Consider the following 21,830-nt stretch of genomic DNA (forward strand, 5'->3'; position numbering starts at 1 on the left):
CCTTATGATCTGACTGATCTTGCCTGTTGTAGGTCATGTCAAAAGTAAAGCATTACATCTAAAAGATTTCTTTTAGTTGAAAGAAGTAATATCTGATCTCATCTTATGATACGATATATATTTTATTTTTGTATCATGCTAGGGTATAGGTTTCTATACAGAATCCTTCTGTTGAGCAGGGTATTCAGGACAGTGGTGTGAGATTGGAGACAACCCTTGTGCCTCTAGTCCATGTTACAATGGCGGGACGTGCAACATCCTCAATGTGACAACATATTCCTGCAGCTGCCCAGCAGGTAAGACTCTAAGACAGTTTGAGGAAACAGCTCCAAATTCCAGAATTCCCTTTCTTCTTTATGATAAAGAATCCACTGTATACTGGCGGTTAGGGAAACTACAATTTACTAAATATATAGACTACACTCTAGTGGTCTGAGAAGACAATAGTATGACTGTTCTCCTGTAGACATGTTTCTGTGCTGAGGCACTAGTGATTTGAGAGGACAGTATTTCATGGGCACAAATGGCTTCTTCCCAGCTGTATAACACTGCCCGCTAGGTCTCACTTGCTGCTGTGAGTCGATTTGCTTGCTAACGCAACTGGGCGTGTCAAGAGACTAGGCTACCTTCTAAAGGACAGCGTAAATAAACTTTGAGGAAATATCTATATGCATTTCTGAACTCTGATTGGTTATCCATGATCTGTGAAGATTTCTATATAACAAAGGGTGCATATAATCAATTAAGTTCTTCAGCCTAAACAGACAAAAAGAACGGTCGAAGTTCATTGGATGTCATTGTTAATTTTGGAAATAACCTTGATGGTTGTAGTTTAATAAAAAACAAAAAAAACAAATATCCCTGCAGTGAAAGCAATTGCGGATGTGGATTGCGTGGTTAATGCGATTGCTACTCCCTTGCTCATGCTGCTGTCATCCATGTTTCCTGGTATAACCCTACACCTGTGTATTTGTTGGCATTCACTTGATGCTCAGTTATTGAATTTATTACGGGTATGATTAGTGGTAGCACCACTCAGAATACGTGACAAAGGTTCCCATTTGTCATTTCTTTTGTCTGGGGTAATTATTGAAACTAAATCCAGGTTTGAAGTGGGGTGAAATGTATGTTATGTAATAATAACGTGGCAGCACAGCAATAGTGGAATGATCAGTTGAATTTTAAGAAAAACATCCATCATTGGATTACCCATCTATCCAAGGCAAGGGGTTAACTGACTATAAAAGTCCAGTTTCCCCTATAGTCCCATAGTCCTATGCATAGAGTTTGATTAGCCGATATCGATCAGATTGTCTTGACTGTTTGTTTTAAGCAAATGCAAATGATGTGAGGTGGAATCTGATTGGTCTACTAGTAGGAGGCACATAGAAGGGACATAACTCGTAATTGCCACTGGTGGTGCTAGGATCGATCCCAGAAATTCCAGCTATTTCGGCAAGGGTGGAAACTGGACTTTTACAGTCAATTAACTTCCTTGCATCGGGAAGATGACGATTAACTGAAAATATGTTGATTGATTAATCACTGTGGATTTGTCAAAAGTAAGTGTATATTTATATAGGTTTAATAAAGCAGACAGGATACACGCATATCTGGGAGTGAAGTGCCTATGTAAAAACAACATACTTTGTTCAAAGGATTTGCTGATAATACGTTGATTGATTGCTCATTGTTGTCTACCTCAATGGATTGTTTTAAAAGAGCTGTGGACATCATGAGTTGTCACATGTACTATCTCAGCTGGCCAACACCTGAAACACCTGAAACAAACTTGCGTGATTAATTGAGAAACAAACAAGAATTATAATATACATTACAAAGACATCGCCCAAGTTTCTTTGTACGGACGCAGACGTCTGGGATATTGTATCTTCAGCAGGCAAGAGAGTTAACTGACTACAAAAGTCCAGTTTCCACCCTTGCCGAACTAGGCTAGAATTCCTAGGCTCGATTGTAGCACAACCAGTGGTTATGACGAGATATGTCCCTTCCATGCATCTCCTATGGACCGATCAGATTCAACCTCTCTTGTTACTTGCATTTGCTTCAAACGAAATGGCAGTGTCCGGTCAAGATGATCTGATCGATAATCAAGATCTATACTGTGATAAAACGGGTCTTACATCACGAAGGGCCACAAATCATGTGTACACCTTGATTTAAAAACATGAAAAGATTAGGAAAATATCTGTTGACAACGTGTTGGCAGTGCACATGCTTTGCAAATCCTGCAATTGATCGAAACCTGCATGACAGTTTATGAACCAGATTTCGATTTCGTTACACAATTTGATTGGACTCGTTAGTCCAGCCAAAATGTAACTCCATAATACCAGCTTAGTTCGGCAAGGGTGGAAACTGGACTTTTAAAGTCATCTAACCCTCTTGCTTGGGAAGATGGGGATATTGTTACTTTATGTGATTACTCACAGTGCATTCCTCGAACCAATTAATTCCTTTATTTTATACATATAACATATAATAATTGGTCAATTATAATTAGGATATTAGCATTTAGTTTTCATTTATTTGCTGCAGCATTGAACAGAATCATTCTTGTTCCTCCACATCGTTAGGAAGTGAGAATGGAGAGACAGACAACACTAAGTCGTTGTTTTCTCAAACCATTTAATTTTTAAGGAGGTATATGTTACAGTCAGTGTATAAAATGGGATTCACTCCGGCAGTTTATAAAATGTCTAAATATGTCAATCATTTTACAAATGACTGAAACAATTATCCATTTATTTACAGATTGACTTAAAATTGTTAAGACGTTCAAAAGGGCTGATAACAAAAAGAATGACTTAATATGCCTGGATTAGAAGCCAAAAAATGTAGAAATGCACTTTGTCTTTCGTTTTCTTTTTATCCTATCATTTTCAGTCACTGGGTGATGAATTAAACAAAAGTCATAGTCATAATAAAATAATGGACAGATTTTTCAGTCAATTTGTAAGGTAATGCAATATTTAGGCATTTAATAAATTGCCTCTGTGAAAATTTTAGTCATTTTACACATTGACTATAACATATACACACATTAAAATAAGCAATGCTCAGGTGAAATATTCAGTTTGTCAAGTCAAAATCGTGTAAACGAAAATTGCACAATACCATTCAAGTGACTCATCAAAACTTTGTCACCATTACCGATGCTAGCCCCAAGATACCTACATTTCCTCATAATTTCCAAGACAAAACTGTATTTCAAATGCGTTTACAGTTGGCGCACAGCAGGTCTTGAACTAGTCGAGGTTTCTGGGATATTATCTGGGTACTCAAAGGGAAAAACAATAACAAAGGCAACAACCAGTGTCCCTTTAAGGACTGTTCTGTAGACAATAATTCTGTGTTTATATATTGCCAGTTGTCTTTGAAGATAATATTAAAGACTGTTGCTCTGTCTTTGTGTGTTTAGGCACCAGTGGTCCGAGATGTGAGACTGATGTTAATGACTGTACTTCAAGCACATTGTGTCATAATGGAGGCATGTGTCAAGACCAAATCAACACTTTCAAATGTCTCTGCAAGGATGGATTCACAGGAACATTGTAAGTAGTGAATAGTATTACCCACGTGGTGAAGATACAGATGGTAAGATACTAACTCTTTCATCACTGGCTGCCCCAGAGTTATGTCCCTTGAAACCCTGCAGTCCCTGACACTGCCAAGCCCTGTACACTGGCCTCCCTGGCAGTATTATTGGAAAATCACACCATCATTTTTGATGCACTTTTTCTACCAGAAACTTGCTTTTAATATACATTTATCATATACCATTGTAAAGAGGATTAAGTATACTTTAATATTCTTTGTTGTTATTGTCTCTAACCTTTGTCATTATCTAATTACAGGTGTTTACAAGTGAAATAAAACTTGAAAACACTGAAAAAATGAAAACAGACAATGAATTTTGGCTCAAATTGTATTAAAAATCACAAAAATAAATCACAGATACAAGGTAAACATAACACAGTGGTCTTGTCATCTTGGACGGCACAGGTAATCGCAGGTGTTACAGGTAAATTCTCTTCATGCACATCTGTAAACAAATAAACAAGTTTACAACTCTTGGTACTGACTTTGTTTTCTATACTGATGTCACATATTACTTATGATACACCTACAGCCTCTTAGGTAAACTTGTTAACGCAGGTAAACTCGTTAACACAGGTAAAAACAAATATTTGATTTATTTTGTTCTTTTTCAGGATTTGAAACAAAAATTAAGTATTTAAGTTTTTAAGAAGTAATTTATCACATTACCTGAACATTGAACCACAGGTACTATAAGAATGACATCACAGGGAAGATATCACAGATTGATCTGAAGAGGGAAAGATTGTAAAAGGACAGAAAGATCGTAAATTCAAGTTCTGCAAATATAAAAGTTGTGATAACATATTTACAATACACTGCTATTTACAACTGCATAATAAATTAAATCAGTACTTTATTAAATCAATTAATAAATAAATAATTTATACAGTTACTAAAATTTAAATTAAGATGTAAAAAAACAAGAGAACAAACATGATTATAGAAATAGATTTTATTCAAATTGAGCGAAATATAAGGACATACGACAAACCGGCAAACTACAATTCGGATTGCGATCAGAAAAATAATTTTTAAAAAAAAGAAACAAATACGTCATGCCACTCACCTTTGTTGTTGTTGTGATCGCTCGTTCACGTGTAGGCTGCATTCTCATTCGTCGCACTGATAATCTGTTCAAACACAGAATCATTGTAAAACAGTTGGAAAAAATCAATAGCATGACTATTCACTCACCGTGTCAATATATATATTCTTGAGTCCGGTCGCCTCTTCAAAATCCCTCATGTCTCCACTGTTGTGGTCCCTCTGCCACTCCCATTCTTGAAAGTTGGCGGGGGGGACACCTCGTCGAAACCGTCAAAATCTTCACCAAAATATTCGCGAAATTCCCTCTCCCCTTCGCTTAATTTATTCAATTCAAACACATTATTATTCCCGATAGAGTCGTTGTTAATCATCTGATCGCTATCCGAATCGTAGTTGGCCGCCATTACGCTTGATTTACGATTCAAGCGAGAAAAATACCTGTCGCGAAAACAGGTGACATACGCGATTTTCGCGCCAAAAAGACGGGGAAATTCCATAGAATGACGTGTCAATCACGTGTAGATCTCGTTTCCATATTTAGAACGAGATTACACACGAGAAAGGAAGTAGAAAGAGCGATTTTGTAAACACGCTCGCGCCGCCCGATTTATCGGGCAGCCGTGTGTGGGGCTTGGACAGTTCTCGCCCGATTTTTCGGGCAGCCGGGTACTGGGACACGGTTTATGCTGCCCGATAAATCGGGCAGTCGGGGCGAAAGGGCTAAATCAGTACATCACACGTGTGTCGTACAAGGCCTAGTACTATTTGTTTTGATTGGATAACCGTGACCTCTGTCACACTGGAACAACTTTTTTCATTCATAAAAAATTGCGAGACATCGTTCGCTTTTTCATCTACAAGGCAGAACTGAAGGAATCTCACAAAAACAAGAGACATTTACACACACTTTATTAAACCAAACAAGATCGTAACACACATTAAATCCGCTCTGCAATCTATATTAGTTATGCATAGAGCTATTGCAGACATTATTTAATCGAGCCATATCCATATGTAATGTCTACCGATTGAGCGAGGGTCCCAATGAGCGTAACGCACCCGACCACTTTCACGACTTTCAATTTGATTTAACGTAAAAGATTAAGCGTGGTGAAATGAAGTCAGTTTAAACTATCTGGACAGATATCTAGACTTACTTTGGATGATCTGGTTGTGCCATCAGTGTCCCCTTCCAAGCATATTTTGTGGCACTGTTTCAGGAGGTGTTTGTTCACGACTGCACGTCAGATCACTCAAAGTGAACATTTCCGATACATATCATTTGAAAACTCTGTAGAAGTGTGCCTGACTTCTGATAATGTGACCCAAAATATCCCAAATGTGAACAATAACATTCCCTATCTCTAGCGTAAAACACTGTCAGTAGATCACGGTTGTCTTATCTTATTCCCGTGGTGACCTTGCCCTTCTATTGTTCGAAGCTAAGTAATAAATAAAATACCACACTCATTTTCGTTAGATACCATTTTTACGAAACTTGTGAACGAAGCTGGGTCAGATACCATATAATGTCCACTCGTTTCGTAAAAATGGTATCTAACGAGAATGAGTGTAATATTCTCTGTGTACCTCTATCTCATACAGTGAATAAAAAGAATACAATATATTGTTGGATAAAGCACTCAATTTCTCATTAACCAACACAATGATATATATACTGCTTTCATGAAAACATTTGACAGTGGTTTGGAAGGATGCTCTTTGTTATCTTTGTTCTAGTACATTTGTTATGTATGTAAAGCTAACATTACTACTTAAGACATTGCACCTGTATGATTAATTTATCACTTGCTAAATATGGACATCATTAATGTTCTTATGCTTGAAGTAATCTGTAGTCATGTTACAACTTCATTTGCAGCAAACTTCTACCATAACAAAATTACATAATTCTAACGAAACGTCAACCTCTATTACATATCTGCCATAAAAACAGTATTTTGGCTTCAGTCACACTAACTAAAATTTTCAGATTTTTAACAGATGTCCTCTTCACTCTCAATTACACACAATTAGTTGCCGTCAAGTAGTCTCGTAACTACCCACGCGTGACGTCACATATCACTTTTTTCCTGTGTGTTCCAGAGTCAACACCTACTATAGTAGGTTGAGACAATATAGCAGATAATTCTAATACGATTGCTATAACAACAGACATATATATAGATAAATAATATATTAAAGTAATAGTGCTGCTGGAAGAGACTACATGCACATGAGTATAGCTGGTGTTGGGTGTGAGGTTGCCATGCAGTCTCCAATCACCCCCCAGGTGTAAGAAGTGTGGTCGATTTATGATCACAGGAGATTCTCATGTAAACTGCATGAAGTGCAGAGGGAAGACCTGCACATTGGAGAAGAAATGTGAATAATGCACCCACACATCTGAAGTGATATTCTCCAAGATGTTACAGGTCACAACTAAGACCATAGGAGGGAGGCAGCGAAGAAGAAGGTAGATAAAATCATCACTGAGAAATCAGTTTTTACTCCAGCGTCTCCCTCTCCAGCGACCCCATCATCTCCTGCTCCCCCTTAGCCTCACCCATCAACTTCTGAGAGAACCGCAGGAGATGATGAAAGAAATGCTTGATACTGAGCTGTCAGATATGGACGCTAAGATCACGACAGTAGCTCTGGCTAAGACTACCAGATCCTCATCCACGGCCGGGGGCCAGCCTACACATGATCTTCAAACTGAGCAGCACGGCCAGCCCATGTACCACAGCCAGGCCATGGGTTCCCGGTTACCAACCCATGGACAAGTCACCACTAGACCAGAGAACAATAGCATATGGGAGCCACATGGTATCCAGGGACAGGCCATCCACTGCAACCAGCCATACCAGCCAGACGCCATAAGGCCTGCTGCCCACGGCAGTCCAGCCGACGGGTAAGCATTCCAGCCAGCCATCCGTGAAGAAACCATACAGGCCGCCGCGCGGACTCCTTGGGCCAGCCACCCAAGGCTACCCAGCCTACCCAGCACAGCTTACCGTTTGACCTTCCAACGGGACTCAAGCCAGCTGCACAGATTACGGTTCACGGATTACCCAGCCAGCCAGTGAGGACAGCCATGTCATGGCTACCATAACCCAGGGGCTACAAGCCACGCGGAGACTTTTTAAACCGGAGTCATGGTCACCGGAGGTTGACAAGCCCTACTTGGTAAAAGCAAAGGCTACACTTTTGTAGAACTGATTGAAGAGCTTTACCACCTTATGCCTTCGCTTTGGCTGCATGTGTCAGAGGATTCACCACCCCAGATGCCGGAATATGGGGAATGTCATGCGCCTGCTCCATCTCAGCATATTCATCAGACGTTACCTTGGCCGAGCTATACAGACAAGGTCATAGACCAAGCGACGGATAACATCCATAGACTCAAGCGCGATGAACGTCTTCCTCTTCCACCTATGAAACGGAAGTTATACAAGACGCACGATGCTACAATTCCGGAGTTCCAACACTTGGATGATGATTTCTACAAATTAGTGCGCAATCCCTACATGAAAATTACATTATAAGCATCATGTTTCAAGGGTTTAGCATCGGTTGCACATATACACAAAGAAAAAAGTAAAGCACACCCCTATTTCTGAACCATGACACATGGCCAAAATCATGGCATGGGTTGACTGACCACAGGAGCTGGGTGATACCACTGTCATCGGATAGAACAAACATTTGATAACAAATAAAAGAAGATATTGGTGAGCTGTGATTGAAATTTACTAACAAAAACATCATGGTAACTGTTTTTGACCTTAGACAATACCTCAATAAAGTATGGAGCTGCAGGATTAAGTAAACAAGTTACATTTGATGTTACATGTGAAAATGTTCCTTAAAGTCTCTACTTGACATGACACATGAAACAGATCAGTAGCGTGTATAACCGCCACATGCCTCGATGACGCATTCCACCCTGCGTCTCATGCCTCCAGTCAGACGTTGGATCTGTTGATGACTGATGAACCACTCCTGATGCAATGCTGCTTCCAATTGGCGTAAATCTTGTACAGGAGGATCTTGTGCCTGTATGTGCCACCCCAGAATATCCCAAACATGTTCAAGTGGTTTCAAATCTGGGCTCATTGCTGGCCAGGGTAGAGTCATTTTTGCATTGGCCCTCATGTAAATCACGACTGCATGCCAACGATGGGCATACCATGCATGGCACGTGAGCTTTCATCGCGCATGACTGATTACATCATCTCGAGAAAGCTATTCTTCCCGTAATTATATCTTTCATGATATCGTAATTGTATCTGTTACAAATATTGGACCAAACAAAAATGAGATATATTAGGGTGTGCTTAACTTTTTTCTTTGTGTATATAAATTCATTCCAAGTCGTACCATTCGAGATAGCAATAGCACCTTGGCTATTCACCAGGATTACAGCGCCAGTCATCAAGTTCGCCCATCGCCAGCTGGTTATAATCAGCAGACCAAGGGAAAGATCAGCTACATCAGAACATGATATTCTTGATCCATCTAACTAGGTTTTCTAGTCAACCCAGCCAAGTCAGAGATCGCTCTGGTCCAAGATATTATATACATCGTAGCAAGATTCCACCTAGAAAGGTGATATCTATCTCCACTAGAGGATCGATTCGACTATAAAAATGATCCAATCAAGCACAAGTGAACCCAGCAAGTCACTGAGGTGGTGGATGTCTCTGCTAGGAAACTTGACATCTCTACATGATATGACCTTCAGAGGAAGGCTGAGGCTACGTCCTCTACAGACATGGGTCAACTCTGTACGATCGAAGGGCCTAGAATTCCAGTCTCAGTTACCTCCCACTTTGCTACAAGACCTCCATTGTTGGAATATTAGAGAACATGTGATGAGTGGCATCCCGATGACTTATCCGATGCCAGAACATCATCTATTCACAGACGCGTCAGATTCGGGTTGGGGTGCTCATATGGACGATCTCACAGTACAGGGATCGTGGAGCACAGAAGAGAAGATCCTTCATATCAACTGCAGGCAAATGAAGGCCATATATTATGCCATCCTGGAATGGAGAACACAGCTTTACCTATCATCAGTTCTCTTAGTCACGGACAACAGCACAATAGTGGCATATATTCAGAAGCAGGGAGACAACAGATCCAACTCGCTGATGACGGAGACTACAAGATTGTTTGCCTTGGCAGACTCCTTCAACTGTCAGATGGAAGAGAGACATATACCCGGGAAACTGAACATACTGGCCAACAGCCTCTCACGTCGGGGGAGAATAGTGGCAACAGAATGGACATTACATCCACAGATCTTCATCTGGATAACCAAGATATGGGACATACCACGACATAGATCTATTCGCCACCCGTCAGAACAACCAACTTTCGGTATATTTCAGTCCAGTTCCTAACGCTCTTTCGATGGACGAATCTATTCTGCTATGTATTCCCACCATTGTCTCTCCTCGACAAAGTCATCCACAGTGTGGAGGAAACGGATTGCGTAATAATACTGATAGCCCCAATATGGCCCAGCAGGGTATGCTTCCCCTTAACTAAAGCTGCTAATGGAGGAACCCATACAGTTATCACTTTATCGAGATCTGCTACGACAGCTGGAAATGGCTGAACAAAGCCCTTCTAACCAGGAAATGACATCTATGGGGTAGAAATAGACCTAAAGAGATGTCATTACCACCAAAAAGGGGGAAGGACAAACCGGAAGTGATGTCATAATCGGAAGTGATGTCAAAACCGGAAGTGACGTACTCGTTAATCCAGGTTTGTTATGGTCAAAATCAGCAAATATAATGGTAAATCTAGTGATAATATCACATATTTGATGGATTATTGACATAGTTTTCTGATTGTCAAGTCCTCAAGGGAATTTCGGAGGAAATTATCTCAGTAGCATGAGAATCGGTACAATATGGTTTCCAGATGGCAGATCCCACTGGGGTTCCTCTTGTATATTCTGGCAGATATGTAATTTAGATAGAAGTTTCGTAAGAATTATCGAACAATAGTTATCATTGTTCATAATTCTAAGAATACTACCTCTATTACATACGAATTACTCCCTCCAACCTCCCCAATTCATCATTCTTTAGTAGGAGATGAGGGGAAAAAGTGATATGGCCGCCATTGTGACGTCATGGCGTGGTAGTTACAAGACAACTTGGCGGCAACTAATTGTGTGTAATTGACAGTAAAGAGGACGTCTGTTGAAAATCTGAAAATTTTAGTTAGTGTGATTGAAGCCAAAATACAAGATTTATGGCAGATATGTAAAAGAGATAGTATTCTCATAATTATTAACAATGATAACTTTTGTTCGATAACTCCAAATAATTAAATCAACACATAATAATAAAACAGCTTGGCATAAACATGACACAGGTCATGCTACTGAAAATCAGACTGACTGGAGTTTTGGTGTAACAGTCATTGCTGCACACTGTAGTGACAGTAGAATATGCCAGCTATTCATCAAAACCTTGTTTTTCATTCATGCATATAAACATGCAGTACATCTCTGTAGAGCATGCAAGTTGTAGCCAACAAATTAAGCCAAGTCTTACTGAAGTCTTTGTAACCATGCCTTCTGCACAGTTAGAAAGTAAGGTCTTTGACATGTGAATTCTGTTTATACCCAAACACGAAGTAGATTTGCTATTTCATATCATCACACAGAAAACTCATGCATTGTACTATTTTTGTTTGTTATTGCAAAAACAATCACAGATGATTATGAAATTATTTTGGGATGGAATTTTGCACTTTCTGATAATCCAAATAATGAAACACCTGAGGTATAACAATGATTAAATCCAATCATTGCATATAGATGCATTGTTTTACAGTTTTAGGGTCTTGCCAAGGTAAAGTTTTATATGGTATAGTAAGAGATTATCTGTCTGTTCACACATTATATATACATGTATACATTTTATAATTAAAATCATTTTGAAATCAACACAGTTATGTTTTTCCAAGCTGGTGTTCTCTGTGTAAATGTGTTTTTGGCTCTCTAAGATAGCATCAGCTTTCCTTGTTTCATATATTTCTTAACTAACCAAAGATTCTCTCTTTTAGTGGTAGGATACTTTATTTATTTTCCATTCTTTGTATCATAATACTGATTTGGCGTATTGTCATAGAATTTCATTAGGAGAATGAATAGTTTCTTCCCTCAGACAAATATGCCACAAAGTTAACATCCTCATCACTGAAAGCAGATCTGAATATAGAGAGAAAGAAATTATTCAATTTAATTGAAAACCTTGCTGAAATATTCATGTTTGTCGTTTTCTAAGATTTTCAACTTGTCTGTTCCAGATGCACCAGCCCTCAACCTATGTGTGATTCTCTGCCATGTGGTAATGGTATGTGTAATCCCATCGGCTCATTCCGTAGAGAGTGCACTTGTGTAGCTGGCTTTACTGGGAAAAATTGCGAGACTAACATTGGTATGTATCAGTGTCTAAAAACAGCAATAATCCTCCTGATTTATTAATTTGAAAAAGGTTATAGTATCCCATTTCAAGTGGTAATTGTATATTAGATACGATGTTAATGTGACAACAAGAAGTTGACATCCATAAACTCTCTTCCTTATGTGTATCACTTCTAAATGCCTTTCAAAGACTTGATTCAACAACAACATGGAGATGATGCAGTACATAACATCCAAGTGTTCCTCATAATAAAGAAGTTGACATCTATAAATTCTCTTCCTTATGTGTTTCACTTCTAAATGCCTATCAAAGACTTGATTCAACAAAAACCTGGAGATGATGCAGTAACATCCAAGTGTTCCTCATAATAAAGAAGTTGACATCCATAAACTCTCTTCCCTATGTGTATCACTTCAAATGCCTTTCAAAGACTAGCAAGAAGCATGACAAAACTGGGATTGAACTATCTTCATTTGATCTAGTTTGATTTGTATTTATACGTGTTTACTTTTGATATTTAGGCTGGACCTACCCGTAGATATATTTCTTTGTTTATGGGTGAACCCACCTTAGTGTATAATTGATAACATTTTTAAATGCTATGTTTGATTGAAAATGCCTTTTTGGATTACATTAGGTATTATACTTTTACTGCAAATGTTAAATTTGGGATTACACTTTCTTAGTAAAGTTCAAATTCTAGTACATGTTTTAGTTGAATCCCATCTGGCACTTGACCCCACACTCTCAGAGTGAGGCATCTAATCACAAGCACAAAGAAAGCTGAATTCCAAATACAACATTTGTTGCATTTGTTATATGTTCAATCGGATGTAACACCGTCTTATGTCAACTATAAACATTGCTCACCTAATGCCAACAGATGACTGCAAAGACAACCCCTGTTTATATGGTGGGAGGTGCATTGATAAAGTGAACAACTACACCTGTGAATGCCCCCTTGGGTTTGTTGGTCCCCGGTGTGAAACACGACGAAACAAATGTGCTGGTGTTACATGCGGAAATCGTGGCCAGTGTATAGAGGACCATGTGGAGAACACATACCGATGTATCTGCAATCCAGAAGCTTCTTATGGTAAGAATTACTGCCTCACAGCATTGTATATGTGGTTATCTAGCAAAGCCCATCACTAGCAAGAATGATTATGCCTGTATTAAGTATCAACACCAGCAAGTTTGTGAAAACAACTTCTTATTCAATGATGATGTGTATCTGTCATCAGTTGGCTGTGTTGTATATGTTATCATACCTATATGCACAATGTTACCTCTGCATACATGTTAGTGGTTAGATAGTTAGGTATGTTTTGAATTCATATTTTTTCTGTTTCCACGGCAATAGGTTTGATTTTGGTATAGAAATACAGTGTTTTAATCCCAGTTCCTTGGTATGTATTTTTGTAGTTCAATAACTACTCTTGTATACAGATAGACAGATTTGATAGAAATTCTCTCATCAAGTTGGACTTAAATAAACAGTCAGATGATTTGTTCTTTATTTATGGGGGCCGGGGGATTTGTCATCTTTTGATGACTCTTGTGTTCTTTAGTCGAGGGCCCATGCTGACAACAGGTATACTTTCTGGTCTTAGTTGTGTCATCATGACAGACATTGCAATCCAACGCAGAATTATGTGATCCAATATTGAAAATATAGTTCTACAATTTCTCACATTTAATAAACTGTTGTAATACCTTTTTTGAAAGAAACTAAGGTGACAAGACAGGGCTCGAAGTTGTGAGTGATTTGGTCGCATTTGCGAGTGAAGTTTGAGAAATGCAACAAATCATTTTTAAAAACTTATATCTTGGCGAGTATGGAAAAATCAGGAATTTAACTCTTTCAACACCGTAGGCCGGTACACCAGCCAAGAAGCCTAGAGTCCCCAGACACCGCAGGACAGTAGACCGACCAAGACGTAATCACGTCAAAATAGCATAATATTTTATTAACCTACCTGTCATATCATTCATTTTAAATCTCTCGCATTTCACAATGTATGAAATGCATATTCCATTTCATTTTAACATTTTTATGGCTAAATTAATAAAAAGAGTCATTATTTCCCACAATGTTATTGAAAATAAAATTCTTGGACACACACTTCCAGTAACCAGTAACATCGGACATGTCAAAGAGCAAAATAAATACATTTAAATCTTTTAACATACCATACAAAGTAATATAAAAAAATCAACAAAAATATATCTAACAGTTCTCAAACTTACAGCTAAGTTATTATTTCCATCTTTTCGTGCGGTTGCATGTAATGTAAGTCAAATGACATCTCGGCTTTTGTCGCCTTGATTTCTCGGCTCGGATGTTTATGCCAAAATATATGCATGAAAAATCTTTATCACAGCTCGTGACCTAGCGCGATACGTCCATGAAGTTTCATTTTTTTTAATATAGATCACTTAAAACGTTCAGAATAACACGATTTAACAAAACAAAATTTCGTCAAAATCTGAAATTCATCATACACAAGGACAGTTCCATTGCTGTAATTTGATTGGCTGCCCCAGGTCAAATGCTCAAATTTGACCAATCACGAACCTTGTTGCAAATTTCAGCAAGAAAGCGTCATTAGAAACCAATTTTTTCCATTTAATTCGTATGTTACAGCAACAAAAAGACTTCATGAGAGGTTACTGTCATGTAGATAAAAAAAGAACGTACATGTTATTCTTACGAAGCTCCGAAAACATAGGTATTAATTTCTTCATGTGACTTAGCAGACAGCGGCTGTTATGGGGAAAGGAGTGAAGCCATATTATTTTTAATTCTTTCTAAAATAATTTTCTGATTACGTAAACAATGCAAATAAAAAAAGAAATATGTAAGTGGATTTTATGACATCTTATATTTGCTTCAAATCATCAATTTTTCATTTCCTTGGCCCATAATCTGGACGTTATGAATGTGTGAGCTTACATCTATATTGACAACAAACTTAATTAAGTTGTAAATGCATTATTTAAATAATGTAATAAACATAGCTTTCATATGTATGAACAGTAGGATTGACCTTTCAAATGATAGCAAAGATGTTTTACAAGCAGATATTTTCCTTGATAAATATTGGCTTCATCTTTCACACAAGAGTCTCTGGGAACTTTCAATTTACATAAATCAGTGACAAGTGAATAAAGTCAATTTCACTGACATTTTGATTTTTTCAATCTTTCAAGACATCAGACATACATTATTGTGTACAAAATTGAGATTGAAGTAAAGTATATTTTTAAAGTGACTATCCTTGATCATTTCATCATATTATGTTTGACAGTTCTCAAAACAAACATCTATTTGAGAGCCAGCTAATATATTCATGCTCAAACATTTAACATTATTACAGTTGCATTTCATTTTGGCGACTGATTAAAAATATTTACTTAGTTATCAACATGTAAGTCAAAAAGTGAACTTTGAGCCCTGCAAGATACAACAATACAGGGTATGAAAATAAATCATTGCTGTCAAAATAGTTGTTTCAGTCAGTGCCATATTTGGAGTTTTTGGGGGGTGTAGCCTAACTAATTAGGTTTTTTTTCAATTGTTAACCTATGGTTACACATCTGTACATGATACGAGGGCTGGCTGAAAAGTTCTAAGCCTAACTGTGAAAGACCCGTACCAAGTCGATGGTTTTCATTTATTTCTCCACATAGTCCCCTTCCAGGTTTACACACTTTTGCCAGCGATGCTGCAAGGCCTGGATGCCGGTCAAGAAGAAATTTTCTTCAGCCACCCTAAAAAAGTCATTCACAGACGAAATGACGTCATCATTACTAAGAAAATGGCGACCGACTAGTTCCTTATTCATTTGGGGAAACAGGTGGAAGTCTTACGGGGCCAAATCGGGTGAATAAGGGGGATGATCAATAAGTTTGAAGCCACAATCATGGATCGCTGACATGGCAACCACCGATTTGTGAACAGGAGCATTGTCTTGGTGGAACAGGACTCCTTTAGTGAGCATTCCCCGTCACTTAGCTTTGATAGCTTCACACAACTGTCTTAGTAGGTCAGCATAATATCTTCCATTGATAGTCCGGCCTTTTTCAAGATAGTCAATCAGCAGAATACCCTTGGAATCCCAAAAGACTGAAGCCATTACCTTTCCAGCAGGAGGAACCAACTTGGCTTTTTGGGGGGCTGGTGGTTCCGGATGCTTCCATTGTTTAGACTTTATTTTGGTTTCTGGTTGAAAGTGATGAATCCAGGGCCAAAAAATCATCAGGATCTGCTTCAAAACGGCATAAATTGTCATGGGACGTCAGGAATCTGACACGTTTCTGATCCGCTGTCAAGAGCTTTGGCACCCATCTTGCAGAAACTTTTGTCATTCCCAACTCGTTGGTGATAATGTGCTCAACCCTCTCATGAGAGATGCCCACAACACTGGCAATATGTCGAGTGGTCAATCGTCGATCAGCCATCACCATGTCATGCACCCCGGGTAATGTTTCCGGAATGGTTGCTGTTGAAGGCCTTCCTGAACGCGGGTCATTGTCAAGGCTCTCTCTGCCACGCTTGAATTCCGCAGCCCACTTCTTTACAGTGGAAAAGGAAGGGGCATCATCCCCTAAAGGATACCATGGATACCATGTCAGCATGTATCTGTGTTGGAGTTAGCCTTTTCAGTTGCAGGTACTTGATGACTGCCCCATAGCCAGTTTTGTCCATTTCTGGTAATTTCAATGGGTAGGTTCACAAGATGGTCTGGTACAAAGACAATAATAACACTACAGTTACAGTTCTTATGTCTATGATTCATTAATGATTGTACTTGTTGGTGGCAAATGTTTGTTTCAATCCGATTGAGATATCCCACTTAGGCTTAGAACTTTTCTGCCTGCCCTCATAGTTATCAGAAACCTTAACTTCATGTTGAACTGTGTGAAAAAGTAATCTTTAAAACGATCAGGATTATGTTGATGGATATAAATCTGTTTCTAATCAGATATGAAAATTCTGGGCACAGTGATTTTACTCATGTAATGTGTGTTTATGTGTCTGTTCTTTATTAATATTCAAATATGTTTTTCATTTGACTATTTACTTATTGTAAAATGTACAACGTTTTGTAACTTTATTTCCTTTTAGGAGAATACTGTGAGTACAGTCTTTCATTGAACAAAAAGTTAGAGACACCAACATTCTCAAGGAATGAAACAGGGAAGACATTGATGGACTGCAGGGACACCTGCAACAGTCAAGGATCTTCCTGTCTAGCATTCTCCTACTTCAGAGCTGATCAGAGGTGCATGCTTCATTCAACAAGAGCTGGCAACCTTCTTCCTCTTGTTCCTGAGCAAGGGGCTTCTTACTACGTCAAGAAGTGCAGCTATATCAAAGGTAGGCATTTGAGGGAATAATTGATGTTTTCTGTTGCAAATATTTAGCAATATCACTCTGGCATGTAAGTTATCTTGTCCAGACCATACAAATCATGACCTGATTTCACTTTGTGGACACCCTATGACTTCTCCTTTGACTGGCATTCATTACTTGGGTTCTGCCCTGATTGGAAAAAAGGGCAAAAGGACATAAAAATTTATCATGTGTCATTTTCATCTTGATGAAGAAAACCAGTTTGGATGGTCCTTATTGTTGGTCCTAGAAGTGCATGGTAAGCCTAATACATCCTACTTAGTTATGCTTTAAGCTTTTAGAAAAGACAGTAACTTCATTTGTTCTCTCGTCCAAAATATTTCAGTTTGAGTGGATAATTAATGAGAGATAAAGTGTGTATCTTCCATGGCTTCTTTGTTCTGTTGCTGCAGATGATTTCTACACTGAGTGGTACAACACCCCAGACAACCGCACATCAGGGAACTACGTCTTACTCAGTGAAATGAGAAACACTGTAAGTACAGGGAACTACGCCTAACTCAGTGACATGAGAAACACTGTAAGTACAAGGAACTACGCCTTACTCAGTGACATGAGAAACACTGTAAGTACAAGAAACTACGTCTTACTCAATGATATGAGAAACACTGTAAGTACAGGGAACTACGCCTAACTCAGTGACATGAGAAACACTGTAAGTACAAGAAACTACGCCTTACTCAGTGACATGAGAAACACTGTAAGTACAAGAAACTACGTCTTACTCAATGATATGAGAAACACTGTAAGTACAGGGAACTACGTCTTACTCAATGATGTGAGAAACACCGTAAGTACAAGAAACTACGTCTTACTCAATGATATGAGAAACACTGTAAGTACAGGAAACTACCCCTTACTCAGTGACATGAGAAACACTGTAAGTACAGGGAACTACGCCTTACTCAGTGACATGAGAAACACTGTAAGTACAGGGAACTACGTCTTACTCAGTGACATGAGAAACACTGTAAGTACAGGGAACTACGCCTTACTCAGTGACATGAGAAACACTGTAAGTACAGGGAACTACGCCTTACTCAGTGACATGAGAAACACTGTAAGTACAGGGAACTACGCCTTACTCAGTGACATGAGAAACACTGTAAGTACAGGGAACTACGCCTTACTCAGTGACAGGAGAAACACTGTAAGTACAGGGAACTACGCCTTACTCAGTGACATGAGAAACACTGTAAGTACAGGGAACTACGCCTTACTCAGTGACATGAGAAACACTGTAAGTACAGGGAACTACGCCTTACTCAGTGACATGAGAAACACTGTAAGTACAGGGAACTACGCCTTACTCAGTGACATGAGAAACACTGTAAGTACAGGGAACTACGCCTTACTCAGTGACATGAGAAACACTGTAAGTACAGGGAACTACGCCTTACTCAGTGACATGAGAAACACTGTAAGTACAGGGAACTACACTACTGCCTAAAAGTTCATTCCCCTAACACGCGTTGAGAACGCGTGTAACACGCATGTGACACGGGTGTTCAACGGGTTGCACACGGGGTGAGCACCCGTTGGACACGGGTGTGCAACGGGTGTGCGTCGCGTGTGCAACCCGTTGCACACGCGTGTGCCACGCGTGTAACACGGGACCGGGTTCCAGTTGAAGTTGACAAATTTATCAAATGAATAGTGAGATAAAACAAAACAGTGAGATGTGAAATTTGAGTTAATGAGCGGCCATTGAGCTGTGCTCACCAGACCGTAAATACAAGGTCGGCCCATCTTAATTAGTGTTCGGTTGCTAGACTTTTATGGCATGAACCATTCCACTAGGGTCCAGTCTAGCCATTGTGGCTAGCCGACAGTAGAACAGTAGTGAATTTAGATGCGAGTTTATTGCTAGGGGAACCCCCGTGTTGACACGATTGTCGCGGGTTGGTAAATGTTCGCCATTAATAAAATGATTGTTTGTGGATTACGAACATATTCATTTGCCCACACGAGTCATTCCATTTGATTGCAAATATAACGTTTTTCGTTCGCCAAATTTATGCTTTAGACAGTACAATTATGATATAGCCGTCACCACTACTAATGTCTCATTATTTCACGTAGGAATATGTCCCATTTCCCCACACCCCACTTTCTGTGTTGCATTTTGAAAGAATAAATAAAAGAAGGTTTTGTGTGGGACACTTTTATACTAATTATAAGAGGATGTTGTAAATGAATATGAACAGCCATGCTGTCTGACAGTTGATAGAATTTGAGATCTTCACAATCACCGGGTGTGACCATGTTGACAGAATCTCGTTAGGGTTTGTGATTTTTACATTTGCCCAATGACCATTGTGAGTATTGCTGGGGATACCAAACGTAACAGTTTATTATTAGAGGTTGTGAGTACCTATACCACGTAGATAGGATATCTTTAGGATTTTAATCCTTCTTTGAGAGGCATTTAGAAGTTGGAGTACTACGTTAGGAGAAGATTTATGGGTGACTTTAATCCTTTCTTTCTCTGTGGGTAATCCTTCCATGTTGATTGGAGGAAGTCACTCAACCAGGTCATGACAGGTCGTGAGTTTACTCACTAACTACTGTGAGCGTTTTTGGCATGACATCTTTTCTTGTATAAACATAGAAACGATGCTCACTCACTCACTGTTAATCTTCTGCAGTTTGCTGGCAAAGTGGGGATAAACCTCAGTGTCAAAGACGATCAAATTTAGTTCGAATCCTTGTTTATATGTGACATCTCCCAAATGGGGACATTTTCATAAACTTGGCAAGTGATGATGAATTTTAATATTAATATTATTATAGTTTATGAAATTGTTAATAAAACTTTAATAAAATTGTGCTTCACTCTCACGAAAAATATATTGTCTGTGAGTAAATTTATATGTCACGTTACATCGGCATTTTTCAGTGATATTGGGACTACATGAAACATGGCTGGTTTTACATTTCTGATACAGGTGCTTGACTGACTGAGTAGTTCATGATCAATAAGATATGTTTATATCAGTCAAGTTTGCAACAATAGATGAATAAGTTGATACATTTTGACCGCAGTTGCGATTACCAACTTAAGACATAGAGACAGGGAGGAGATATATAACCAAACCTATGATCCTGTTGAGACAGTTGACAGTTAGAACGTTGGATTAAATGACAGTAACTAATTTGAACATTCCCCAGTTATATCATAAAATACATCATAACTCATAACAGTCCGAGAGACAGCTTCCAGACTTATACTAGTATTGAAGGGACAATAGCTTTTGACAGTTTAAAAGTAAACTCACCTTGAGGTGCTTGGCAAGTCAAAACTTACCTCCCTGTATATGTTTTTTAGGTTTGACAGCAACTATGCTTGTAGATTTCATAGATAGACATGATTGGTTAGCTAGATGTTATTACAATAAGCGAAAATGTCTTAAAAGTCCACAGTTTGTTTAAAAGTACAAAAAGTGTGTTATAGATCTATCAACGTTTTCTTTTATTGAACATAATATTTGCACTATATTGCTGTAAGCTGTAAATAATCTAGCCTCCCCATGTACGTAACTTACATATATTTATGTATGACCAGAACAGCAAATAAAGTTCTGGTAGATAGGTACCTCGGAGATTTAACGTGCGCTTTCCGACTTTAGCCTATCTCGCACACGAGGAAGCACTTATACTATTAGGGTAAAAAAGCGTAATGATTAAATAAAGATGTGCAAACACCCCCCCCCCCCCCCCCCCCCCCCACCCCCCCAAAAAAAAATAAATAAAAAAATTAAGTTTAGTCCTTGTAGTAGTCTCTTGGTCAGCTTCTCATCCTGGGGGTCGGGATTCTGGTAGAGACTCTTGGCAAGGAGGGCGGCGGTATTGGCGACGAAGTGGTTTGAGGTCGGTACGCCACTACACTGGAAGAAGTGGTACAAGTCTGTGTAGTTTGTGATGTCGTACTCGATGTCCCCCCCTTCTTGTGCACCATGACGAAAGGGACTCCTTGTTTGGCGTAGAGATATTCCTTTGGGGTGTTGATCTGGTCAACCTTGAGATCCGGCCGGGGCTTGTAGTGGTTGATCTTTTTTTCTTTTTTTTTCCACTAGTAAATAAAGTTCTTTGGTATGACCTCTTTTATCCCTGCTGACGTTATCCTAATGTTCAATTTCAGTCTGCCTCACCAAGCGTAAGAAAGCATTGTACATGATAAACCACACTGATGCAATTTTCTATATATATATTTGTAGATATGAAGCATTCTAGTTAATTGTGGATACACTGGGCAGACAGAATTGTGTTTATTTCCAGGCCAT

At 38.9% G+C, this 21,830-nt stretch overlaps 1 protein-coding gene across 1 annotated transcript in view; it reads left to right on the plus strand.

Annotated features, from left to right (window-relative positions):
• The window catches only part of LOC139468275 (uncharacterized), a 235,319-nt gene that overhangs the window by 154,444 nt on the left and 59,045 nt on the right, over positions 1-21,830 (plus strand). Inside the window, exons 33-38 of the mRNA XM_071250131.1 lie at positions 180-296; positions 3,443-3,575; positions 12,010-12,140; positions 13,012-13,224; positions 17,260-17,511; positions 17,940-18,022. Coding sequence (XP_071106232.1) covers positions 180-296; positions 3,443-3,575; positions 12,010-12,140; positions 13,012-13,224; positions 17,260-17,511; positions 17,940-18,022 — 929 coding nt within the window. The remainder of the gene's footprint in view (positions 1-179; positions 297-3,442; positions 3,576-12,009; positions 12,141-13,011; positions 13,225-17,259; positions 17,512-17,939; positions 18,023-21,830) is intronic.

Source organism: Haliotis cracherodii, unplaced genomic scaffold (assembly GCF_022045235.1).
Source record: "Haliotis cracherodii isolate W230 unplaced genomic scaffold, xgHalCrac1.p SCAF_2, whole genome shotgun sequence".
In the NCBI taxonomy this organism is placed as follows: Eukaryota; Metazoa; Mollusca; class Gastropoda; order Lepetellida; family Haliotidae; genus Haliotis; species Haliotis cracherodii.